Source organism: Oncorhynchus tshawytscha, linkage group LG16 (genome assembly GCF_018296145.1).
Source record: "Oncorhynchus tshawytscha isolate Ot180627B linkage group LG16, Otsh_v2.0, whole genome shotgun sequence".
NCBI lineage: Eukaryota > Metazoa > Chordata > Actinopteri > Salmoniformes > Salmonidae > Oncorhynchus > Oncorhynchus tshawytscha.
The window spans coordinates 13,825,395-13,853,000 of NC_056444.1; the positions used below are offsets into that span (position 1 = coordinate 13,825,395).

Consider the following 27,606-nt stretch of genomic DNA (forward strand, 5'->3'; position numbering starts at 1 on the left):
GAGATACTTTTGAGGAGATGGAGAACTCAAAGGGATTCGTATTAACGCCTATTGTGTACGTTGTCCATGCGTCGTCAATGTGCCGCACGGTGCATTCTGGGTGATTATGGGACATGGGGATCCCTCCTTCACGGAGTGAATGGGAGTCAATTTGGCGCTAACAAAAAAAATAAAACATTTAGCACGAATCACGTGAACAAGAAGTACAACATTACACATCTTTTCAGAGATGTGGGATAACTAATTTGTTCTCTGTAATATCGTATAGCTTTGAAATCATGATATTACGTACTTTTGAGGAAAACATGCATGTTTCTCGACTCATTCCCTCACCTTTAGAAGGGATTGTTTGACGATTAGTTTTTGCAAACGCGTAACGCACCATGACAACCTGAACGCGATTGGTCGATAGTCTGTTGGGCGGAGCGTTTACGTTTCTCAAGGCATTTCCCATGGTAATTCTTATCTCCACCCTTTTTTAATATCTCTGACCAAACTAAGAAAATAGTAGCTAGGTTGCTAGCGTGAGCTATAGCTATTGACTTGGTGCATTGGGTTGTTTTAAACCAAAGAGAATGGCCAAGCAGCTAGAAACGGATTTGGATGGAATGTAGTTTTTTGTGTCACGGGGGTGTTTGTTGTGTAGTGTACTGACCGCGGTAGGGAGGTATGATTTGGGTGTTGACGCAGTACCTAACCAACGGGATTTGCAATACCAGCATAGACAAATTGGGATGGCAATGAAGCAAGTGCATCGTAAGTTTACGTGACACTTTATTTTCAGAAATTTTGGCATGCCTCGAGTCTCGATCCTCATTGGCGATGTCAGGACTCTCGCTAACAAGCATGTTTGGATTGATGATTTTTAACTAGCTGTTAGCTGCTTGTTGTTTTATTAGCTAGTGAGATCACTGACTGAAATTAAAGTGACCAATAAATGTTAACTCACGTGTTAGTTAAAGCAAAGTTTTACTAACTAGCGAGCGTGTCTTTTATTTTGCATTGCACGCTAACGTAGCTAACAACTAACGTTAACAGTTAGAAGTTGGCCGATCAGTTAAGTAGCTAACGTTATAGCTAACGTCCTTAACCTGTTCCAAATATGAGACAAAATATCCTCAGGAAAGCATTTTAGAGAGCCGGTATTGAGGCTTTTCTGAAGGCAAAACATTACTAACGCAACATTAGGAAAGGTTTTTAATGTTTTGTACACTCGGTGTAAATGGTTGGACACCTAGGTAAAATAATTTTACATTGGATATTCGGTTTTCGCTCGTCAGTAACAGTAGCATGAACTTGTGTCATGGCTAGAAGGGATAGCATGAAATTCTGTCATGGCTAGAAAGGATACAGCTTTTGTAAAATTAACATGACTTGTATATTCTAAATCAGGGGAGGAGAACAATCGACATCTTTATGTGTGAATTGCACACACAAAAAAGTAATAAAATAAAAAAAATCTCGAATGCTTTCCATCTTCCCCTGTTTCAGAATATGCAATTTTCATTGTCATGGCATGCTTGGTTCAAAAGCTATTGAGAGAGAGTTTTATATTGTATATTTGGTTTTCTCTCCTCGATAGCTATTGAACAAAGCATGCCATGACAATGGAAATGGTATATTCTGAAGCAGGAGAAAATGTAAAACAATCAACACCTTTTAGTGTGAATATTTTTTATTGAACCAAACCATATATTTTCCAGCAGCTGAAATACACTCTTACCAGTTGAAGTTTAAATGTCATTTTATTCAAAATTCTAGCTTCTAAGGAACATGTACATGATTTTGCAGCCATTAGTTTCAGGCTCTATATATATATTTGTGGTTAATCATAATTAACCACAACAAATCCTGCAATTAACTTGATTTAAAAATGTTAATCGTTTGACAGCCCTAATCATAATGCAGAAAAATATACCAGATGGCATGGGCACTGTTGCGCTTTCACTGGTTGGGTGTGATCCTGGTCTAGATCTTTTGATTTGGTGCAACTTCCCGGCGCACGTTTACTATGTACACTGAGGCTGTATTCACCTTAAGTTAGAGTAGCATACCATCAAAAACAATGGGGAAAATGCATCCATAACATTTTAACATGGAAATAGCGGTTCTATCATTCAACCTACTGTAGCAGCCAATGTGTGGTGTTCAATGTAGGTCTACATTCCATGAAACATGCAGAGCTTGACATTGATCTGTTAATACACTTGTCCTTCAGACACGGAGGTGATCATCATAGTAAGTAAGAACTTGTTCTTAACTGACTTGCCTAGTTAAATACATTTTTAAAGAAAATAATAATCTAAAAACAATCGCATCTACCCACGACCCTGATGTTTTAAAAACAGTCCAGTTCAAAGTGAATGACACAGATCCATACATGGCAATGGCCCACTGCAGCTCTGATTGGTTATGGTTTTGTTTTGGTATGTTGCTTTGAAAGTGGCTAATATTCCGTTGATTCATTCACAGTTCCCACAGTAAAGGAAATGTTGATGGCATTAACTAATGGGTAAAACTCTAGAAAGTTGAGTGAAGTTCAGTCTCGTGCTTCTCTGAGTGGGCTGATATTTCTTCTGCGTTGCAGTCCCGTGGGAGGCGCAGCTTCGAGGGAACATTGGATGACACCATTTGTTTTTAGGACTATCAACTGGGTTGTTAAATGGCCCGCGATATGGTTCAATGTGCCAATAAATCAGCACAATCTACTTTTTTGTTTTTTGAAATTGCTGGCATCTTGAAGCTAACATTGGGATCGTGTATACTCTGCTCTCTGTTACTCTTTTTTTATGGTCATTAGCAATGTACAATACAGCGAACTTGGCAAAACAAGGAATTTGTGGTAAGCGCATGGAGGCCATCTTTATATACCTCTGCAATTGAAACTCAATGAAGGTGACATCGTTGTCAGTTTTCATCTTATGTTGTGTTTGTGCCTGCTGCTGCTATAAACCTTGCAGAGGATATCAGAGTTGAACAGGAGCTTGACATTAAATGGAGCTTTGGCAGAATTTCAACGAATGCGTTTTAGTGCATACATTTTAAGCTGGCGATCAGTGACCGTCTGTTTTGGCTGGGAAATCTGACATACTGTGTCAACTGAGATCAGGCAGCTTTAGAAGCAAGGCGCAGTGCATCTCCAGTTGTTTTTCATCAACTGAGTGGCGCACCGGCCAGCTAAAATAAAAAGTATTGAGAGACAAGAGCCCCATGCCCAGGTGTCATTAGAAAGAAACCGCCTGCAATCGAGGATCATGTCCAACAGGCACTAAACCCATAGTTTGGTTAGTGATTCAAATATTGTACAATAAGGGAAATTCCACGGTAACTCAGATTTTACACTTAAATGTTTGCAAAAAAAACCCCATTGATTTCAAAGTTGAACAAACCATACAACTCTATGCACAACTACTACTTTTAACAATTTACACTGAACATTTTACAAAAACACATTTACTGGAAGAACTGGGAAGATGCAAAGTTTTGTAACAAAATTTCAGTAAAATCTCCATCTGTTTTTTTCCCCCGAAAACAGTTAATATTTTCTCTGAATTAAGTTTCAATGATGTCTGCAGAAAAAGGGAGTGTCAGCTATGACAATACACACTGACATTAAAAAAATATATTTTGGTTACTCAACTCTAGTGTGCTCTACTGTGTACTGTACTAAACTTAGCTCTAGTCTACTGTGCTGTTACCCCTCTGTGGGTCCAGGGTGGTGACAGGCAGCTCCAATCTAGTCCAAATGCCTGCTGCAATATGGCAGTTTTGGATTAGCCTAATGGCACAAGCCCCTCCTTTACTGTTTCAGCTGGAGAAAGGCTCCAGGTGGCTAATTATAGACCACAGACTACACTGGCATTTCTGTTTTTCTATCCTTTTCATATTTATTTATGGAGCCAGTTCAGCATATTTTTACAATTTCTATTCGTGTGGTGTGTGACAGGACTATGCCAGTGAGAGAGAGTAAAAGTTTGTTTGCACTTGTGTTGCTTGTCCTATTTTCTAAATTGGAACCAGAAAGGAACTAAATTAGCAAGGCTCTGTTCTCTTTTCTGTGGTACAATTTAAAACTGCTTTGTCCCTCTGGACCATGGCGGCTACATCTGAATTCCATTAACTCGCTGCCAACTTTAATTTACAATCTTCTTCTTCTTGTGAAACTCTGGCCTCTCAGCACTCAACTCCTCCGTGTGAAACCAGTGCTCCTCTGAAATGGATATCGATTTTGGTTATAAATTCAGCAGAGTCATTTTGAAAGTTAGTGTTCTTGAGAAGCACTGCTTTGACACAATATCTAAGCCGTTTCAATTTAGTGTCGAGATCACCTCGCCTCATTTTTCCTCCGTTTGCATTCACGACCTACTAGCTATGCGACAAGCATTGAGCATTTAGGCCTCACTGTCCTGATGTAGCATTAGGCTATGTGTGCTCATTAGTGTTAGCAGCTTTTTGGCACTGGTCCCTTCTTCATTCATGGATTAATGGGACAGATTGGACCCCTGAACCACAGACACACTGTAGTCAGCCTAATGTCACAACACTGGCCACTGCTGATAGTCCTGTTATTTGACCTGCTGTCAGAGCTCAAGGGCAGGTCCTTAGTTTCCAATGTCTGTGACAATGTCTATGACCACAGCAACTGTTCAGTGCCTTCAGAAAGTATTCACAACCCTTTACTTTTTCCACATTTTGTTGTGTTACAGAAGGAATTTAATATTGATTACATGTATTTTTTTATATTTTTTTTATCCCTGGCTTACACACAATACCCCATAATGTCAAAATGGAATTATGTATTTCAAATAGATTAAAAGCTGAAATGTCTTGAGTCAATAAGTACTCAACCCTGTTGTTATGGCAAGCCTAAATACGTACAGGAGTAAAAATGTGCTTAAGTCACAAGTTGCATGGCCTCACTGTGTGCAATAACAGTGTTTAACATGCTTTTTGAATGACTACCTCACACATACTATTATCTGTAAGGTCCCTCAGTCAAGCAGTGAATTTCAAACACAAATTCAACCAAAGACCAGGGAGGTTTTCCAATGCCTCAAAAAGAAGGCACCTATTGAATTTCCCTTTGAGCATGGTGAAGTTATTAATTATACTTTGTCTGGTGTATCAGTACACCCAGTCACTACAAAGACAAAGGCATCCTTCCTAACTCAGTTGCCGGAGAGGATGGAAACCATTCAAGGATTTCACCATGAGGGCCAATAGGGACTTTGAAACCATTATAGACTTTAATGGCTCTGATAGAACACTGCGGATGGATCAACAACATACACTGCTCAAAAAAATAAAGGGAACACTAAAATAACACATCCTAGATCTGAATGAATGAAATATTCTTATTAAATACTATTTTCTTTACATAGTTGAATGTGCTAACAACAAAATCACACAAATTATCAATGGAAATCAAATTTATCAACCGATGGAGGTCTGGATTTGGAGTCACACTCAAAATTAAAGTGGAAAACCACACTACAGGCTGATCCAACTTTGATGTAATGTCCTTAAAACAAGTCAAAATGAGGCTCAGTAGTGTGTGAGGCCTCCACATGCCTGTATGACCTCCCTACAATGCCTGGGCATGCTCCTGATGAGGTGGCGGATGGTCTCCTGAGGAATCTCCTCCCAGACCTGGACTAAAGCATCCGCCAACTCTTGGACAGTCTGTGGTGCAATGTGGCATTGGTGGATGGAGCGAGACATAATGTCCCAGATGTGCTCAATTGGATTCAGGTCTGGGGAACAGGCGGGCCAGTCCATAGCATCAATGCCTTCCTCTTGCAGGAACTGCTGACACACTCCAGCCACATGAGGTCTAGCATTGTCTTGCATTAGGAGGAACCCAGGGCCAACCGCACCAGCATGAGGATCTCATCTCGGTACCTAATGGCAGTCAGGCTACCTCTGGCGAGCACATGGAGGGCTGTGCGACCCCCCCCCCCAAAGAAATGCCACCCCACACCATGACTGACCCACCGCCAAACCAGTCATGCTGGAGGATGTTGCAGGCAGCAGAACGTTCTCCACGGCGTCTCCAGACTCTGTCACGTCTGTCACATGTGCTCAGTGTGAACCTGTGAAGAGCACAGGGTGCCAGTGGCGAATTTGCCAATCTTGGTGTTCTCTGGCAAATGCCAAACGTCCTGCACGGTGTTGGGCTGTAAGCACAACCCCCACCTGTGGACGTCGGGCCCTCATACCACCCTCATGGAGTCTGTTTCTGACCGTTTGAGCAGACACGTGCACATTTGTGGCCTGCTGGAAGTCATTTTGCAGGGCTCTGGCAGTGCTCCTCCCTGCACAAAGGCGGAGGTAGCGGTCCTGCTGCTGGGTTGTTGCCCTCCTACGGCCTCCTCCATTGTCTCTTGGTGTACTGGCCTGTCTCCTGGCAGCACCTCCATGCTCTGGACACTACGCTGACAGACACAGCAAACCTTCTTGCCACAGCTCGCATTGATGTGCCATCCTGGATGGAGCTGCACTACCTGAGCCACTTGTGTGGGTTGTAGACTCTGTCTCATGCTACCACTAGAGTGAAAGCACCAGCTCGCATTCATAAGTGACCAAAACATCAGCCAGGAAGCATAGGAACTGAGAAGTGGTCTGTGGTCACCACCTGCAGAACCACTCCTTTATTGGGGGTGTCTTGCTAATTGCCTATAATTTCCACCTGTTGTCTATTCCATGTGCACAACAGCATGTGAAATGTATTGTCAATCAGTGTTGCTTCCTAAGTGGACTGTTTGATTTCACAGACGTGTGATTGACTTGGAGTTACATTGTGTTGTTTAAGTGTTCCCTTTATTTTTTTGAGCAGTGTATAAACGCAATCTGTAAAGTTTTGGTTTCATGAGGTGAAATAAAAGATCCCAGAAATGTTCCATATGCACAAATTTGTTTACATTTCTCCTTTGCCAAACTAATCCACCTGACAGGTGTGGCATATCAATAAGCTGAATAAACAGCATGATCATTACAGCCTTGTGTTGGGGACAATAAAAGGACACTCTTAAATGTGAAGTTTTGTCACACAACACAATGCCACAGAGGTTTCAAGTTGAGGGAGAGTGCAATTCAGCTTCTTCACCTGCGGGATCATCTGAGACAAGCAACCCGGACAGCTGGTGAAATTTAGGAGTATTTCTGTATGTCGTAAAACTCGTTTTGATTGGCTGGGCCTATGTCCACCCATGGCTAAATCCCTTCCCAGTCATGTGAAATCCACAGATTAAGGCCAGATTTATTTTAATTTACTGATTTCCTTATATGAACTGTAACTCTGTGAAATTGTTGCATGTAGCGTTTTATATTTTTGTTCAGCATAGTTACGCCACGATACTAACCTAATTGACAGAGCGAAAAGAAGGAAGCCCGTACAGAATACAAATGTAACAAAACATGCATCCTGTTCGCAACAAAGCGCTAAAGTAATACTACAAAAAAAATGTGCCAAGCAATTCCCTTTTCATTCTGAATACCAAGTGTTATGTTTGGGGAAAATCCAACACAACACATTACTGAGTATTACTCCATATTTTCAAGCATAGTAGTGGCTGCATCATGTTATGGGTATGCTTGTAATTGTTAAGGACTGGGGAGTTTTTCTAGATAAAAAAGAAACTGAGCTAAGCACAGGCAAAATCCTAGAGGAAAACCTGGTTCAGTCTGCTTTCCAGCAGACACTGGGAGGTAAATTCACCTTTCAGAAGGACAACCTAAAACACAAGGCCAAATCTACACTGGAGTTGTTTACCAAGGAGATGGTTAATGTGCCTTAGTGGCAGAGTTACAGTTTTTACTTAAATCCGCTTGAAAGTATATGGCAAGACTTAAATTGTTGTCTAGCTATGATCAACAATCAATTTTACAAAGTTTGAAGAATTTTGAAAATAATAAAGTGCAAATGTTGCCCAATCCAGCTCTGGAAAGCTCTTATAGACTTACCCAGAAAGACTCACAGCTGTAATCGCTGCCAAAGGTGCTTCTACAAAGTATTGACTCAGGGGTGTGAATACTTATGTAATTATATATTTCTGTATTTATTTGTCAATAAATTTGCTAAAATTTCCAAAAACATGTTTTCACTTTGTCATTATGGGGTATTGTGTGTAGATGGGTGAGAAGACAAATCAATTTAATCCATTTTGAATTTGGGCTGTAACCACATGTGGAATAAGTCAAGGGGTATGAATACTTTCTGAAGGCACTATGTCAAGTCAAATGTTATTTGTCACACACATTTAGTAAAATGTTTGTGTTTCTAGCTCCCAAAAGTGCAGGAATATCTAACAATACACATACATCTAATGGAATGGAATCAAGAATATATAAATATTTGGACGAGCAATGTCAGAATGGCATACAGTAGAATATGATAGAATCCAGTATATACATAAACTCAGCAAAACAAATTAACATACCTTTTTCAGGACCCTGTCTTTCAAAGATAATTTGTAAAAATCCAAATAACTTCACAGATCTTCATTGTAAAGGGTTTAAACACTGTTTCCCATGCTTGTTCAATGAACCATAAACAATTAATAAACATGCACCTGTGGATCTGTCATTAAGACACTAACAGCTTACAGACAGTAGGCAATTAAGGTCACAGTTATGAAAACTTAGAACATCAAAGAGCCCTTTCTACTGACTCTGGAAAAACACCAAAAGAAAGATTCCCAGGGTCCCTGCTCATCTGTGTGAATGTGCCTTAGGCATGCTGCAAGGAGGCATGAGGACTGCAGATGTGGCCAGGGCAATAAATTGAAATGTCCGTACTGTGAGACGCCTAAGACAGCTCTACAGGGAGACAGGACGGACAGCTGATCGTCCTCGCAGTGGCAGACCACGTGTAACAACACCTACACAGGATCGGTACATCCGAACATCACACCTGCGGGACAGGTATAGGATGGTAGCAACTGCCTGAGTTACACCAGGAATGCACAATCACTCCATCAGTGCTCAGACTTTCCGCAATAGGCTGAGAGAGGCTGGACTGAGGGCTTGTAGGCCTGTTGTAAGGCAGGTCCTCACCAGACATCACCAGCAACAACGTCGTCTATGGGCACAAAACCATCATCGCTGGACCAGACAGGATTGGCAAAAGGTGCTCTTCACTTACGAGTCGTGGTTTTGTCTTACCAGGTGTGATGGTCAGATTTGCGTTTATCGTCGAAGGAATGAGCGTTACACCGAGGCCTGTACTCTGGAGGGGGATCAATTTGGAGGTGGATGGTCCATCATGGTCTGGGGCAGTGTGTCACAGCGTCATTGGACTGAGCTTGTTGTCATTGCAGGCAATCTCAGCGCTGTGCGTTACAGGGAAGACATCCTTCTCTCTCATGTGGTACCCTTCCTACAGGCTCATCCTGACATGACCCTCCAGCATGACAATGCCACCAGCCATACTGCTCGTTTTGTGCGTGATTTTCTGCAAGACAGGAATGTCAGTGTTCTGCCATGGCCAGCGAAGAGCCCGGATCTCAATCTCATTGAGCACGTCTGGGACCGGTTGGAATGAAGGGTGAGGGCTAGGGCCATTCCCCTTAGAAATGTCCGGGAACTTGCAGGTGCCTTGGTGAAGAGTGGAGTAACATCTCACAGCAAAAACTGGCAAATCTGGTGCAGTCCATGAGGAGGAGATGCACTGCAGTACTTAATGCAGCTGGTGGCCACTAGATACTGACTGTTACTTTTGATTTTGACCCCGCTTTGTTCAGGGACACATTATTCAATTTCTGTTAGTCACATGTCTGTGAAACTTGTTCAGTTCATGTCTCAGTTGTTGAATCTTGTTACGTTCTTACAAATATGTTAAGTTAAGTTTGCTGAAAATAAACGCAGTTGACAGTGAGAGGACGTTTCTTTTTTTGCTGAGTTTATGAGATGAGCATGGCAAAATATGTAAACCTTACTAAAGTGGCCAGTGATTCCAAGTCTATATATGTGAGACAGCAGCCTCTAATGTGCTAGTGATGGCTATTTAACAGTCTGATGGCCTTGAGATAGAAGCTGTTTTTCTGTTTCTCGGTCCCAGCTTTGATGCACCTGTACTGACCTCGCCTTCTGGATGATAGTTGGGTGAACAGGTAGTGGCTCTGGTGGTTGTTGTCCTTGATGATATTTTTGGCCTTCCTGTGACATCGGGTGCTTTAGTTGTCCTGGAGGGCAAGTAGTTTTCCCCCGGTGATGCGTTGGGCAGACCGCACCACCCCCTGGAGAGCCCTGCGGCATACAAGGCGGTGATACAGCCCGACAGTATGCTCTGTTGTGCATCTGTAAAAGATTGTGAGGGTTTTAGGTGCCAAACCACATTTCTTCAGCTTCCTGAGGTTGAAGAGGCGCTGTTGCATCTTCTTCACTACACTGTCTCTGTAGGTGGACCATTTCAGTTTGTCAGTGATGTGTACGCCGAGGAACTTGAAGCTTTCCACCTTATCCACTGCGGTCCCATCGATGTGGATGGGGGGGTGCTCCCTCTGCTGTTTCCTGAAGTCCACAATCAACTCCTTTGTTTTGTTGATGTTGAGTGAGAGGTTGTTTTCCTGGCACCACACTCCCAGGGCCCTCACCTCCTCCTTGTAGGCTGTCTCTTCATTGTTGGTAATCAGGCCTGCGACTCTTGTGTCGTCTGCAGACTTGATGATTGAGTTGGAGGCGTGCGTGGCCATGCAGTCATGGGTGAACAGGGCGTACAGGAGGGGCTGAGCACACATCCTTTTGGGGCCCCAGTGTTGATGATCAGTGAAGTGGATGTGTTGTTTCCTACCTTCACTACCTGGGGGCGGCCCGTCTGGAAGTCCAGGACCCAGTTGCACAGGGTGGGGTTCATACCCAGGGCCTCGAGCTTAATGATGAGCTTGGAGGGTACTATGGTGTTGAATGCTGAGCTATAGTCAATGAACAGCCATCTTACATAGGTATTCCTCTTGTCCAGATGGGATAGGGCAGTGTGCAGTGTGAAGGCGATTGCATTGTCTGTGGATCTATTGGGGCGGTAAGCAAGTTGAATTGGGTCTAGGGTGTCAGGTAAGTTAGAGGTGATAAGATCCTTTAATGGTCTCTCAAAGCACTTCATGATGACAGAAGTGAGTGCTACAGGGCGAAAGTCATTTAGTTCAATTACCTTTGCTTTCTTGGGTACAGGGACAATGGTGGCCATCTTGAAGCATGTGTGGACAGCAGACTGGGATAGGGAGAGATTGAATATGTCTGTAAACACTCCGGCCAGCTGGTCTGCGCATGCTCTGAGGATGCGGCTAGGGATGTCGTCTGGGCCAGAAGTCTTGTGAGGGTTATCGCTTAAATGTCTTGATCAAGTTGGCCATGAAGAAGGAGAGCCCACAGTCTTTGGTAGCATGCCGCATCGGTGGGACTCTGTTATCCTCAAAGCGGGCGGTGAAGGTGTTTAGCTTGTCCGGAAGCAAGACATCAGTATCCGCGACGTGGCTGGTTTTCCCTTTGTAGTCCGATAATTGTCTGGAGACCCTGCCATGTACGTCTCGTGTCTGAGCTGTTGAATTTCGACTCCACTGTCTCTATACTGCAGTTTTGCCTGTTTGATTGCCTTACGGAGGGAATAACTACACTATTTGTATTCAGCCATATTCCCAGTCATCTTGCCATGGTTACATGTGATGGTTCGCGCCTGCAGGTTTGGCGAATGCTGCCATCTATCCACGGTTTTTGGTTAGTCTCAAAACATTTTTAGTTCTTCCCGACTGTATGTAATAACACAAAACATTTCCTGGACTAATAATGTAAGAAATAACACATTAAAAAGTAAATAGTTCTGTCCTTTGCCTTGGCTATAAAAGCATGGGGTGGTTTGACATGGAATAAAAAACAAACCTATGAGAGATGCTACTCTATGTATATTCATAAAATTGCAAGTTATAGTACGATTAAAAATGCCTGCAGTGCACGCTGCCAGACAATGTCGGAGAAGGACACTATAATAATGAATGAACAGTCAATGTGTTGTATAAAAACAGAATCTGGTAATCCATATAGGGTGACTGTATTTAGACATTAAATGTTATCACGCACATAGCCTAGATATCCCTGCAAGAATCATTATTCGATAATGAGGTTTGCAGCCTTATCTGGGTAAAACCTTCCCCTGCTGGCATTTTAATTGTTGATGAAATATACAATTTCTCATTGGCTCTCATGTTGCTGGGCTCATTGGCTTTTATGGCATTCCTAGGCAGGGCAGGGGGGTAGGACCCGGAGCATGACTACTTCTCCTTTAACCATGTCTCAGAGAGCTCAATTTCTCTAAATCCTTGTTCGCACTGCAGGCCTTAATGCTCAAATCAGTTTTGGAATACTGACTGGCCAAACAGCAGGCTAAGTGACCAAATCGGATTTGTGTGTGTTCAGACAGCAGTCATTCACTGACATGGCTAATCTAACTAGTTGTCAGAGTAACAAAGGGAATGTGCACAGTGCTGGAGGCTGATTGGTGGTGGTGCTCATGCTTCCTATTACTCAGAGGTTCTGTGGCAAGCTAAGGTGACAACAATGCCTGCCATCAACATTTCCCAGTGGCTTTGTATGTTCAAGATCATAGTCTAAGAACAACTGAAAAAAACAAGTCCATTTTAGTTAGCAAAATGTTTTGATTTTAATCACTTCAAACTGCCAATGTGAACAAGGCTTTTACTTCCCCTCTCCCAGCCTAGCTCTGTCCCTCTTGAATTTGTGGTGATGTGTGAAACTGAGTGGCTTCTTCGGTGTCCTGGTATCAAGTAACAGAGACTTCAAAATACCTATTTTGTTTTACATTTAGGCTAATCACTGATGTGTTTAACAACTTGTTTTTCTGAGTACCATAGTTTCTGTGTTAGTTAGCCAAGTATGTAAATCTATATGCCTAATTATTAATGTGAACCATTTTTGTTTGTGTGGTTAATGGTTCACTTGTTGGTAAAATTCAGCTATCAACATTTGACATTAGCTAGCCTATAGCCTTTTTGTTAGCAGAAATGGGCACTAGTCCAGCAGGTCATACAAGCACTTTGGTGCATTTCAACTAACCTAATTTCCTTTGTTTATTTACCAAAGTATTGAGATTCTTCCTCATCTATGAAGGTGGTTCCACAGTCTGTGCATATGAAAAAAACAAATTCTAACTTCTTTAAAGCAATGTCTTTGCTTTGGTCCAAAGGCAGTGTAGGCTAGATGTGGGCTGTGAGTGGCAGCACTAACCACTTGACCACCCAAGCCTTATTGCTCACCTCTTTAGGTTGGCCATGGGTATACCATAATGCAATGGTATTGCAAAACATTTCAGCGGGGAACCCATTTTTCCCGTCAGAATTTCTGGGGACCCCATCTATTCCGCAATGAATTCTTGCGACCCAACCCTAAATCTAATGACACAACCTTTAAAATTGGTCAATTTAGATTTTTACATCAAAATAACCTTCAATTCATTAAATTTTCTAAATGAAAAGAAACCAATAAATTAGGCCTACTCAATAAAATATAATCTTTCTAATTATCTTTCTCAAAAATGTTAGTATATTGTCCCATATAATAATTTGTACCCACTGCAGTTCAAGGTTGTGACCCCAACTTTGAATACCACTGCCATATAGAATGTTGCACTTGGTTTCTTTGCCGAATCATTTGGCACACTGTGTGAGCTTCACACCATAGCTCAGTCTGTCCACTTCATCTATACCTAGCCTGATCCTTTCATCACATGCACTACTTCTGCATTTATCTATTAATGGCTTTGCACTTTTTCTTTTTGTCTATCCCAAATGTTCTTCTCTAATGACTCATCGCCTCTCTCTTTCTATCTCTCTCACCTCTGATCATCTTCCCTTCCCATTTTCACTAACAAGCCACGAAGTGCCAAAGCAAAGGAACATTCTGTGGCGTCCGTGTGCATCTGGTCACCGGTGAATCATGCTTAGGCCTAAGCGTTTTTCAGAGAGGACTAGCCTTGTTTTTGCCCTGCTGTCCTCATTTGACAGAAACTGTGATGGATCCCCCATGCTGGGTTCTTTTGTTGTATTAAGATTTGTATATCTGTTTGAAAGCAGTGCCAAAAAGCGCACGTAATTATAATCAAACTCACATATCTGACATTCCTGGTTTTTCTGCCAGAGTTGGGCAATAGAAATAAGGTGTATATTATTTGGGATTTTTTGTGGGTCATAAATAGATGTGTTTACAAAGCGTTTTCTTTTCAAAAAGCCTCAGCAAGATAAATTGTGCATGTTTTCTTCCCTAAGAGAAGACAGGTGATATTTAGTTCCCGATGATCAGTTCTTTTCATTCATAGAAAACTCAAGAACTCACTCAATGCACTGCAGAACTGCTTGTATGCAGAACTGTAAGCTTCCAACTCACTCAATGTACCACAGAACTGCTTGTATGCAGAACTGTAAGCTTCCAACTCACTCAATGTACCACAGAACTGCTTGTATGCAGATCTGTAAGCTTCTATCTAGACCCTTTCTTTATTGTCTCTGGTTTCCTCGACAGGGGCCTGAGCACGGAGCGCCGACGATGCTAGGGCTACCATGGGTAGCGTCACACTGCGCTATTTCTGCTATGGCTGCCTCTTCACCTCCGTGACCTGGTCCGTCCTACTCTTCCTCTACTTCAGCCTCGGCCAAGACGGCGGCCGGCCCACCTTCAGGTATGTGCCCATCCAGGGGCCCCAGGCCCACCGCTTCCAACCCCGTTTCTCCAAGGGCCCTGGAGGAGTGCCAGAACATGGCATTACGGCAGTCCCTGCAGCTGGAGCAGGAGGCAACAAGCAGGCCGATCTCTCTCCTGAGATGGGTAAGTGAGCCCTCCTTCAGAGCATGAAACTTGAAACGACCCCCATTGGTCAAAGATGATTTCACTCTTATCTTTATGCAGAACTTTATAGGAGTGTACATGAAAAGTAATGTTACCATAGCAGATTATGTAAAGGAGCTGGCCTGGAAGAAAATCTCAAAATGAATGTCAGTTAATTAATGAAGCTCATGTGAACTGCATCGTAATCAACTCCTATGAACTGTAGGCCTATTACCTTCAGAGTGTCACATACACCCAGAATGATGAGCTCTCAATCGTACCCATAACAAATTCTGGAATGGTTTAGGACATTTTGACAGTCTGTAATCTTCATGGGTCCAAAAGGGAAGTTTAATGTTGGTTTGCTCCCATGTCAACCAATAAAACATTTAACAGGAGAGCGATGTGAAAAGTAAGTACAGCCTAGGCGTTTCCTCATCAAAGCCCATTTATAGTTGGACAGTGAGAAACATAGGAACAATCAAGCTAACCATAACTCATTACAGATTATCGGTTGGCATTGAGTGATTTTAACTGTCTGAAAGCAGGTGCAACGACGAGACACACAAATGGTGCATTGCAGCAATGAAAAAGCATTATTGAAATGTTGTTGAATTGGAGTGAGGCCTTCAGCTGGCTGAGTGAGTTATTTCCATGGTTGCACAGAGTTCATCAGCAAAGTAAACCTAAGCCATTACCTCACTCTGGACAAAGGCCCCTTATGTTACCATGGCAACTTGGATACATCAATAGAATCCACATACTGACCAACTACCATAAGTACCCTCCCTATTCTGAACAATTGAATCAACTTGCATTCTTTATTCATCATCCCATCTTTTCCTTTTCAGGTATGATTTTTAATGAGCAAGACCAGGAGGTGCGCGACATGGGCTATCACAGGCATGCTTTCAACGTACTGATCAGCAATCGACTAGGCTACCACAGAGACCTTCCCGACACAAGGGACGACAAGTGAGTGAGAGCGTGACAGCGTGTTTGTGCTTGGCATATATGTGGGTTTATTGACCCATTCAGAGTGAACGGCTGATGCAGCACTTTACAAGCCATCGCATGAAGGGCGACGGTAGCCAAAGGCTAAATGGGAAATCATGTCAATCTCTCTCTGCCTGGCTTGTGGCCATTACGAAATCAAAGGACAGGCCACATCATCTGTCTAGAGATGAATTGATTTCGCACTGGTCTGTGCCTAACAAGTAGGCCGGGAGGTTGGAGTTATCACACACGCGATGAGTTGCTTGTAAATGTTATAGGAGAGTTTGTAAATTCTGCAAACATGTTAGGATAGGGCAGAGAGTGAGTGGTTGAGGCATAGGATTTTATAGCAAAGGGTAAAACTGTTAACATGTCCAAGGGGTAAGGCTTTCACAACTTTTACAAGGTTGTAGAAAGTTCTGTAGGTGTGACAGTCACAAGCCAAATGTTGCATTAGAAGCTGCACAGTGACAGAGCATGAGCGTAGGGTGCTACAAAAAGTCAGAACTTTTTCTTTGTCATTATTAATCACATAGAATGAATAATTAGATTGTTCTCTACAATATTAAAACCTTAATATACTAGTACTTGACAATGTGGATGAAATAAGAATGTTAATTTGCTGTGACCGTTGCTCGTTTAGAGCAAGCCGCTCTTGGGTGTGTATCTGTTCCATATTTGGGGTTGGGATGTGGTACCATTTTGGAGGTGTTTCTGCGGGTTAGGACCAATCAAAATCAACTTGATACCTAAGTCATTTTCATCTCCAGATCCTTGGCTATATTGGCTATCAATCTACGGTGAGAGGGGCCGTTTCTATGGCAATTTAAAGGAAGACACAGAAATGCACAATGAAAACATGAACAGATTGTCTTCGCGGAGGGTGTATATTGAAATTCAGTCTGTTAGCTTGGTAAATACATATATATTTAGTCCCTCTTTTGTTTTGTATTCTGTGGATTTCATTTAGAAAAAGCCCATGTTTTCACTCACGAACCTGCAGCCACATCAGTTTGATGTTGGAAGTTAGCACCATTCTGCCGCGGAGCAGCGCCACAGAGTTCTAGTGAGCAGTGACCACTTTTTGATCATGCTCGTGATGAAATTCCATTCACTATAAAAATGTTAAATTCTCAGAGTAAAACGTCTAACTTCTGAACCATATACCATAAAGACATGGGTGTTGGACAGTTTTTTTTAACGCAATTGTCTATTGAATGGACATATTTGTATAAACCTTGAATGAATGAATCATTTTATGGATGAACACCGTAATGAGTGAGTGATGTTGTATGCATTCCATTATCAAAGAGGATCTGAACCTAGTTCTGTTTGTGTCTGTAGAACTACAGTGGCTTGGTGTGCTAACATGCAATATGTGTTAATAGTGACTCCCATCCCTCTCTCAGGTGCCGAGACATGATCTATCCTCTGTCCCTCCCCGCGGCCAGCGTAGTGATCTGCTTCTTCAACGAGGCGTTCTCCGCCCTCCTGCGCACCGTGCACAGCGTCCTGGATCGCACGCCGGCCTACCTGCTGCATGAGATTATACTAGTGGATGACAGCAGTGAACTAGGCAAGCTGCTCTTTTCAGTTGTGCATCTATTGGTTTTGTTCAGGCTCGCCGGAGCGACGCAGACCATAACAAGGCCCAGTAAATTATTGGATGCTGTCATGGAATGTGTGTCTGTCTACAGTGTGCGTGCTTCAATGACCTACTTGGAGAACAAACGCAGGCTACTGTATTGTATTGGCATATTGAAAGAGTGTTGTTTGTATCAACTGAAAAGTTTGTCAAGGGTCTTATGAGTAAGTTTAGATAGAAAATAGAGCTTTGATCGCAGTGGGATCTACATGTATAGATAAAGATATCAGCTCCACCTGGAAGCATCTCTCCTGTCCTGTTTCTCCACCACAGCTGATCTGAAGGAAGATCTTGACAGCTATGTCCAGCAGCACAAACTCCAGGTCAAGGTCAAGGTGGTCCGCAACGAGAAGAGAGAGGGATTGATCAGAGGGAGGATGATAGGTGCTTCTCATGCCACCGGTGAGCCCCGCCCAAACCATAACTCTTCACTAATGGGAAACACTTTATATTTAAATAATTGAATGACCATTTTTTAATCATTGGTTTATTAAGGGACCTTAATATAAAGTGTTACCCAATAATGTAACAATATTCACACTGAGATGGGATCCTATTTCTGACACCATGTAACAATATGCACACTGACACAGGATCCCACTTCGGACACTGAGACGGGATCCCACTTCTAACTCCATGTAACAATATGCACACTGAGACGGGATCCCATTTCTAACTCCATGTAACAATATGCACACTGAGACGGGATCCCATTTCTAACTCCATGTAACAATATGCACACTGAGACGGGATCCCATTTCTAACTCCATGTAACAATATGCACACTGAGACGGGATCCCATTTCTAACTCCATGTAACAATATGCACACTGAGACGGGATCCCATTTCTCACACCATGTAGCAATATGCACACTGAGACGGGATCCCATTTCTCACACCATGTAACAATATGCACACTGAGACGGGATCCCATTTCTCACACCATGTAACAATATGCACACTGAGACATGGACGTCTTCTGTCAAGTTCAATACAGATGTAAAAGGGTTATAATCAGCAGCAGTCTGATATAGGGGACCATGGTAAAGATGAACCAAACTGTAGTTGTGTACCCTTATCCCCAAGAAACCCTGATCTGAGAAATCTCCCCATTGTTCTCCATCCTCTCTCCTGATTGGCGTTTCCTCTCTGAAGGGGAGGTGCTTGTGTTCCTGGACAGCCACTGTGAGGTGAATGAGGCGTGGCTGCAGCCCCTGCTGGCTCCCATCCAGCGGGACCACAAAACAGTGGTGTGTCCCGTCATCGACATTATTAGCGCTGACACCCTGGCCTATAGCCCCTCCCCCATTGTCCGGGGGGGCTTCAACTGGGGGCTGCACTTCAAGTGGGACACCGTGCCCGCCTCAGAGCTCAACAGTCCTGACGGAGCAGTGGGCAGCATCAGGTAACCAACCCCTTGGGTCTTTAAGGGTTTCGCACACGATATATGCCAATTATTCTTTTCAAAATTCTTCAAGGTCTGTCAAGATGTTGGGGATTAATTTTCAAGACTTGACATACATTTTCAAGCAGATTTAAGTCAAATCTGTAACTTGTCCACTCAGGAACATCAGCTGTCTTCTTGGTAAGCAACTCCAGTGTACATTTGGCCTTGGGTGGTAGGATATTTAACCCAAGGGCTAGTCTTCCAAGAGTCCATAAGAAATATAAAAAACTGAAATTTGAAAATAACAAAAGTAAAAACACAAAAGATTCACATTCCCTATACATATTGTGCGGTCTATAGGTGGCCTTGGTTCTGCTCTGTGTGTAAAGAGAGTGTGTGCCTTTGACCATATCCAGTTTATCATGTACAGTGCATTCAGAAAGTATTCAGACCCCCTGACTTTTTCAACATTTTGTTACATTACAGCCTTCTAAAATTGATTAGTGTTTTACCCTCATCAATCTACACACGATATCCCATAATAACAAATCAAAAACAGGTTTAGACATTTTTGCAAATTTGATATTTTTTATTTATTTTTACATTTACACAAGTATTCAGACCTTTTACTCAAGTATTCAGACCTTTTACTCAGTACATTGTTGAAGCACCTTTGGCAGCGATTACAGCCTCAAGTCTTCTTGCGTATGATGCTACAAGGTTGGCACACCTGTATTTGGGGAATTTCTCCCATTCTTCTCTTCAGACCCTATGTATGTGTGATATGTGTGAATTGCTTGATAGTGTAGGTGATTGTAAACAGAGAGGTTTACCCTTCTTCCGGACCTGAATATTGCCCGGTTTTCATCAAGCTGTCGACTCAAGAGGAAGCATCACTGTGACCAGTGCCTTTAATCTGGTTCAGGTTATTAATCAATCAACCAGGGTGTTTACAAACACTACAAGAACAAGATAACCCACATGTATCAATCACATTTTTAGTAATACTGTAGAGCTTTGTTCTAAAGCTGTATCCGTACCCATTGGATGCAGTCATCACAATATAGTGGCTATATCCAGGAAAACCAAAGTTCCAACAGCTGGGCCTAAAATAGTGTATAAGAGATCATACAAAGGATTTTGCTGTGACTCTTATGTGGATGATGTTAAAAAAGATTTGTTGGTCAGATGTGATTAATAAGGAGCATCCAGATGCTGCACTTGATTAATTTATGAAATTGCTTCTTCCAATGATTGATAAACGTGCACCTGTTAAGAAGCTGACTGTTAGAACTGTTAAGGCTTAATGGATGAAAGAGGAATTTAAAAACTGTATGGTTGAAAGAGATGGGGCAAAAAGAGTGGCTAGTAAGTCTGGCTGCACATCTGACTGGATGACTTTATGCAAATTGAAAAATTATGTGACTAAACTTAACAAAAATAAGAAACTGTTATGAAGCCAAGATTAATGATATAAAGAATGATGGGGAAAAACACTTTGGAGTACTTTAAATGAAATTATGGGCAGAAAGACAAATTCAACTGTCATCGAATCAGAGGGCTTATTCATCACAAAACCATTTGATGTTGCCAATTATTTTAATGATTACTTCATTGGCAAAGTGTGCAAACTTAGGCAGGAAATGCCAACAATGAACAGTGCTATCATATTCATGAATAAAAATAAATAAATAATGAAAGAAAAGTTTAGCAAGTTTGAATTTTGTAAAGTTAGTGTGGGAGAGGTGGAAAAATGATCAATCAGCAAACCTGGCATTGACAACTTGGATGGAAAGCTACTGGGGATGGTAGCTGACTATAGCCACTCCTATCTGTCATATCTTTAATTTGAGTCTAGAGGAAAGTCTTTGTCCTCAGGCCTGGAGGGAAGACAAAGTAATTCCGCTACCCAAGAGTAGTAAAGCGACCTTTACTGGTTCTAACAGCAGACCTATCAGCTTGCTACCAGCTCTTAGCGAACTGTTGGGAAGATGGTGTTTAACCAAATACAATGCTATTTCTCTGCAAACAAATCAACAACAGACTTTCAGCGTGCTTATGGAGAAGGGCACTAAACATATACTGCACTGACACAAATGACTGATGATTGGTTGAAAGAAATTGATAATAATAAGATTGTGGGAACTGTACTGTTAGATTTCACTGCAGCCTTTGACATTATTGACCATAACCTATTGTTGAAGAAACGTAGGTGTTATGGCTTTTCAACCTCTGCCATATCGTCAATTCAGACTTACAGTTGCAGTCGGAAGTTTACATACACGTTTTTCAACCACTCCAAAAATGTCTTGTTAACAAACTATAGTTTTGGCAAGTCGGTTAGGACATCTACTTTGTGCATGACACAAGTCATTTTTCCAACAATTGTTTATAGACAGATTATTTCACTTATAATTCACCATCACAATTCCAGTGGGTCCGAAGTTGACTGTGCCTTTAACCAGCTTGGAAAATTCCAGATAATTATGTCATGGCTTTAGAAGCTTCTGATAGGCGAATTTACAGAATTTGAGTCAATTGGAGGTGTACCTCTGGGTGTATTTCAAGGTCTACCTTCAAACTTTGTGCCTCTGCTTGACATGATGGGGAAATCAAAATAAATCATGTGTAGATCTCCACAAGTCTGGTTCATCCTTGAAGGCATTTTCCAAATGCCTGAAGGTACCACGTTCATCTGTATAAACAATAGTTTGCAAGTATAAACACCATGGGACCACGCAGCCGTCATACTGCTCAGGAAGGAGAAGCGTTCTGTCTCCTAGAGATGAATGTACTTTGGTGCCAAAAGTGCAAATCAATCCCAGAACAACAGCAAAGGACCTTGTGAAGATGCTGAAGGAAACCGGTACAAAAGTATCTATATCCACAGTAAAACAAGTCCTATATCGACATAACCTGAAAGGCCACTCAGCAAGGAAGAAGCCACTGTTCCAAAACTGCCATAAAAAAGCCAGTCTACGGTTTGCAACTGAACATGGGGATAAAGATCGTACTTTTTGGAGAAATGTCCTCTGGTCTGATGAAACAAAAATATAACTGTTTGGCCATAATGATCATCGTTATGTTTGGAGGAAAAAGAGGGAAGCTTGCAAGCTGAAGAACACCATCCCAACCGGTAAGCACGGGGGTGGCAGCATCATGTTGTTGGGGTGCTTTGCTGCTGGAGGGACTGGTGCACTTCACACAGTAGATGGCATTATGAGGAGGGAAAATTATGTGGATGTATTGAAGCAACATCTCAAGACATTAGTCAGGAAGTTAAAGCTTGGTTGCAAATGGGTCTTCTAAATGGACAATGACCCCAAGCAAAATGGCTTATGGACAACAGAGTCAAGGTATTGGGTATCGGAGTGGCCATCACAAAGCCTTGACCCCAATCTAATAGAAAGTTTGTGGGCAGAACTGAAAAAAGCGTGTGCAAGCAAGGAGGCCTACAAACTTGAATCATTTACACGAGCTCTGTCAGGAGGAATGGGCCAAAATTCACCCAACTTATCGTGGGAAGTTTGTGAAAGGCTACCCGAAACGTTTGACCCAAGTTAAACAATTTAAAGGCAATGCTACCAAAAACTAATTGAGTGTATGTAAACTTCTGACCCACTGGGAATGTGATGAAAGAAATAAAAGCGGAAATAAATCATTATCTCTACTATTATTCTGACATTTCACATTCTTAAAATAAAGTGGTGATCCTACCTGACCTAAGACTGGGAATTTTTACCCGGATTAAATATCAGGAATTTTGAAAAACTGAGTTTAAATGTATTTGTCTATGGTGTATGTAAACTTTCGACTTCAACTGTATATGGTGCCTTCGGAAAGTATTCCGACACCGTGACTTTTTCCACATTTTGTAAGGTTACAGCCTTACTCTAAAATTTATTGAATTGTTTTTCCCCATCAATCTACACACCCCATAATGACAAAGCAAAAGCAGGTTAGAAATTTTAGCTAATTTATTTATAAATATATATTTTTTATATCACATTTACCTAAGTATTAAGACCCTTTATTCAATACTTTGTTGAAGCATCTTTGGCAGCAATTACATCCTTGAGTATGAAACACAGGCTTGGCACACCTGTATTTGTGGAGTTTCTCCCATCCTTCTCTGCATATCCTATTTTCAGGTCTCTCACATCCGGGCTCTGGCTGGGCCACTCAAGGACATTCAGAGACTTGTCCTGAAGCCACTCCTGCGTTGTCTTGGCTGTTTGCTTAAGGTCATTGTCCTATTGGAAGGTGAACCTTCGCCCCAGTCTGAGGTCCTGAGCAGTCTGGAGCAGGTTTTCATCCGTTCATCTTTGCCTTGATCTTGACTAGTCTCCCAGTGCCTGCCACTGAAATCATCCCCACAGCGTGAAACCTGCCACCACAATTCTTCACCGTAGGGATGGTATTGGCCAGGTGATTAGCGGTGCAAGGTTTCCTCCAGACGGGATGATTGGTATTCAGGCCAAAGAGTTCAATCTTGGTTTCATCAGACCAGAGAATCTTGTTTTTCATGATCTGAGAGTCATTAGGTGCCTTTTGGCAAACTCCAAGCATTCTGACATGTGCCTTTTTCTGAGGAGTGACCACGTTGCCATAAAGGCCTGATTAGTGGAGTTCTGCAGAGATGGTTGTCCTTCTGGAAGGTTCTCCCATCTCCACAGAGGAACTCTGGACTCTCATCAGGTTCTTGGTTACCTCCCTGACCAAGGCCCTTCTCCCCTGGTTGCTCAGTTTTTTTTCAGTATTACTTCGGTGCTTTGTTGCATACAATTTGCATGTTTTGGAATATTTTATATTCTGTATATTTGTATTCTTTTCACTGTCTTTTAGGTCATTATTGTGGAGTCACTACAAGGATGTTTTAGAATCACCAATGGCCTCATGGTAACATCCCTGAGCAGTTTCATTCCTGTCTTGCAGCTCAGTTCAGAAGGACAACTGTATCTTTGGTTTAATATATAATCCAGAGCATAATTATTAACTTGACGAGAGAGTCAATGTCTGATTTGTTATTGTTACCCATCTTCCAATCACTGTCATTCTTTGTGGCTCTAAAAGCTCTTTGTAGTTGAATAGGTGCTTGATATTCAATACTTGACTGAGTGACCTTTACAGATGTTGTATGTATGGGTCGAGGAAGGGTTATCAAATCAAATTGTATTAGTCACATGCGCCGAATACAGTGAAATGCTTACTTACTTATGAGCCCCTAACGAACAATGTGGTAAAACATTTTTTTTTAGAATAAGAATAAAAGTAACTAAAGAGCAGCAGTAAACTAACAATAGCGAGAGTATATTTAGAGGGGTTCCAGTACAGAGTCAATGTTCGGGGGCACCGGTTAGTCGAGGTAGTATTAGAGTAATTAAAGTGACTATGCATAGATGATAACAACAGAGAGTAGCAGCGGTGTAAAAGAGTGGGGAGCAATACAAATAGTCTGGGTAGCCATTTGATTAGATGTTCAGGGCCTTATGGCTTGGAGATAGAAGCTGTTTAGAAGCCTCTTGGTGGACCTAGACTTGGTATTCCGGTACAGCTTGCTGTGCGGTTGCAGAGAGAACAGTCTATGACTAGGGTCGCTGGAGTCTTAGCCAATTTTTAGGGCCTTCCTCTGACACTGCCTGGAATAGAGGTCCTAGATGGCAGGAAGCTTGGCCGTACGCACTACACTCTGTAGTGCCTTGCGGTCGGAGGCCGAGAAGTTGCCATACCAGGCAGTGATGCAACCAGTCAGCAGGATGCTCTCGATGGTGCAGCTGTAGGATCTGAGGACCCATGCCAAATCTTTTCAGTCTCCTGAGGGGGAATAGGTTTTGTCGTGCCCTCTGCACAACTGTATTGGTGTGCTTGGACCATGTTAGTTTGTTGGTGATGTGGACACCAAGGAACTTGAAGCTCTCAACCTGCTTCGTCGATGAGAATGGGGGCGTGCTCGGTCCTCTTTTTCTGTAGTCCACAATCATCTCCTTTGTCTTGATCACGTTGAGGGGAGAGGTTGTTGTCCGGGCACCAGGTCTCTGACCTCTCCCTATAGGCTGTCTCGTTGTCGGTGATCAGGCCTACCACTATTGTGTTATCGGCAAACTTAATGATGGTGTTGTCGTGCCTGGCCGTACAGTCATGAGTGAACAGGGACTGAAAGGGACTGAGCACGCACCCCTGAGGGTCCCCTGTTTTGAGGATCAGCATGGCGGATTTGTTGTTACCTACCCTTACCACCTGGGGGTGGCCCGTCAGGAAGTCCAGGATCCAGTTGCAGAGGGGCGTGTTTAGTCCCAAGGTCCTTAGCTTATTGATGAGCTTTGAGGGCACTATGGTGTTGAATGCTGAGCTGTAGTCAATAATTAGCATTCTCACATAAGTGTTCCTTTTGTCCAGGTGGGAAAGGGCAGTGTGGAGTGCAATAGAGTTTGCATCATCTGTGGATCTGTTAAGGCAGTATGCAAATTGGACTGGGTCTAGGAAGGGGTTTGAAAATGTCAGTGAAGACACTTGTCAGTTGGTCAGCGCATGCTCGCAGTACACGTCCTCCTCGTAATCCGTCTGGCCCTGCGGCCTTGTGAATGTTAACTCTCTGGTTAGAGTGCGTTCTACCTCAGGCGAGCAAAACCTTGAGACTTCCTAAGATATCGTGCACCAGCTGTTATTTACAAAAATACATAGTCCGCCGCACCTTGTCTTACCAGACACCGCTGTTCTATCCTGCCGATACAGTATATAACCAGCCAGCTGTATGTTGATAATGTCGTCGTTCAACCACAACTCCGTGTGACCGTCCACCTTGACAGAGTATTTTAGTATTTTGTATAGATTGACAAATTATTTTTAATCCCTATTTGTAACAAAAGGAGGTCTTAATATTTATGTAAGGCACTATGTCCAATCATCTCAAATACTAATTTGAGCTGTGGAAAGCAATAACCCCCAAACTGCAAACTCCAAGCTATAGACACATTATAGATGCAGAAAAAACAGTAAAGCCTATTTGTTGTTTATTTGTTATTATTATGTTGTTTTAGGCTGGCCTGCCCTATGCTATTATGTCCTGGAAATGTCTCCTTAAAGCTCAATTCGATTGGCTTTTTTATTTTGCCCCATTTAATTTGAATGGCCTCCCAGTGTGCACCTGATGCTGTATCAATAAAGGCCATCTGATGTAGACTAGACTTCACCCATCTCCCTCACGTATGGAGTCATGTGAAAGCTAATTAGTGGCCGTAGTAGCAGGCCTGGTTCTAGGGACTGAATCGATCCCCGTTTTGAAGAGGCCCGGGTGCTTTAAATCCATTACTATGGCATAGGCTGGCTTTAGCCTAAAGGGCTACTCGGACACCCCTTTGTATTTGTTCACGCTGCCTCTTAGTTTCTCTCACATGCTGTTGCTCTGGGCTTTACATAAGGATATAAGGCTACGGTCACACAGAGACGCATGAAAACATAGGAAATCAGATACGCATTCATCACGGTCTGTCATCAGAAGTTCAATTCTTTTTGGACGAGTTGCATACGCACAAAGGCCAACATATTGTGCATTTTTTGAAGGACAGTCGTCTCTGTTGTCTATTGTCCATCAACAGTTGACTCCCATTGAAAAACCTTTGGCTCAATCAGTAATTTTCTGAAACAATCTGTCTGGTTGCAGCCCATCTTTTAGCCAGACTCATCTTACATCTTAGGATGTGTCTTTAGGCAGCCCAATCAGATCAGAGCTTCTGCTAATAATTGGTATTTTGCCCAATGAGATCAGATCTTTTGCCAATAATTGGTCTTTTGACCAATCAGACCTTCTGCCAATTATTGGGAAAAAGATCAGAATTGGGCTGCCTGTGTGAACTCAGCCTTAGTGTCTCGATGCTAGTGCTACTTCAAAGGATATTGTAGTAGCTAGAATACAGACTCACATTCTGCCTTTTCACTCCCTCTCCTTGCCCTAGGTCTCCCACCATGGCAGGTGGTCTGTTTGCCATGGACAGGAAGTACTTTAACGAGCTGGGCCAATACGACAGTGGCATGGACATATGGGGTGGTGAGAACCTTGAGATCTCCTTCCGGGTAAGTTAAAGGGCCACACACCATCACACTCACTGTATCACACTCACTGCATTACTGCTACATTTTATTCTTAGGAAGGGTGCAGATGCTCCCAAAGTAACACATAGGGTGGCAGGTAGCCTAGCGGTTAAGAGCATTGGGCCAGTAATCGAAAGGTTGCTAGTTCAATCCCGTATCGGACTAGGTGAAAAGTCTGTGCCCTTCAGCAAGGCACTTAACCCTAATTGCTCGTGTCGCTCTGGATAAGAGCATCTGCTGAATGACTCTGTAAACATAGAACACCCAGACTTTCAGTTGAAAAATGTAATTTCTATTTTAGGGTGAGTGCCAAATTTACACGCACGCACCTGGTCAAATGAGCTATGACATGTCAACCACTCACCATGAGCTCAAGACAGTTGGTTTATTTACCCACGTTTTGGCACATTTCTTCTAATGCTTTGCCTCAGCAGACTTAAACAAGCTTTTCCCCCTTAAGAAAAATACAGAATGAAATAAAATGTCATAACCGACAGCCAAAGGCAATTTTATTTCTCAACATCACGTTTTGGTCCAGTTGAGTTGGATCTCAGCAGACTAGCAACTGCATATTGACTTGCTACATGAATCCATCCAACATCAATTTTCCTGTCTCGCCTCAGTGTTTTTACTTCTCTTGCTTTTACCACATCAGAGTTGGACA

General features: G+C 42.5%; 1 protein-coding gene across 2 annotated transcripts in view; it reads left to right on the plus strand.

Annotated features, from left to right (window-relative positions):
* Positions 1-482: 482 nt before the first annotated feature.
* LOC112232704 (polypeptide N-acetylgalactosaminyltransferase 11-like) overlaps positions 483-27,606 on the plus strand; it is a 43,967-nt gene continuing 16,843 nt past the window's right edge. Inside the window, exons 1-7 of one of the 2 annotated variants that reach the window (XM_024399900.2) lie at positions 483-756; positions 14,524-14,826; positions 15,678-15,801; positions 17,232-17,398; positions 17,741-17,869; positions 18,623-18,872; positions 26,807-26,924. In XM_024399900.2, the coding sequence (XP_024255668.1) occupies positions 14,562-14,826; positions 15,678-15,801; positions 17,232-17,398; positions 17,741-17,869; positions 18,623-18,872; positions 26,807-26,924 (1,053 nt within the window). In that variant the 5' untranslated portion in view covers positions 483-756; positions 14,524-14,561. Of the gene's footprint in view, positions 757-14,523; positions 14,827-15,677; positions 15,802-17,231; positions 17,399-17,740; positions 17,870-18,622; positions 18,873-26,806; positions 26,925-27,606 lie in introns of those variants that run through there. The other variant, XM_024399901.2, reaches the window with a different exon arrangement.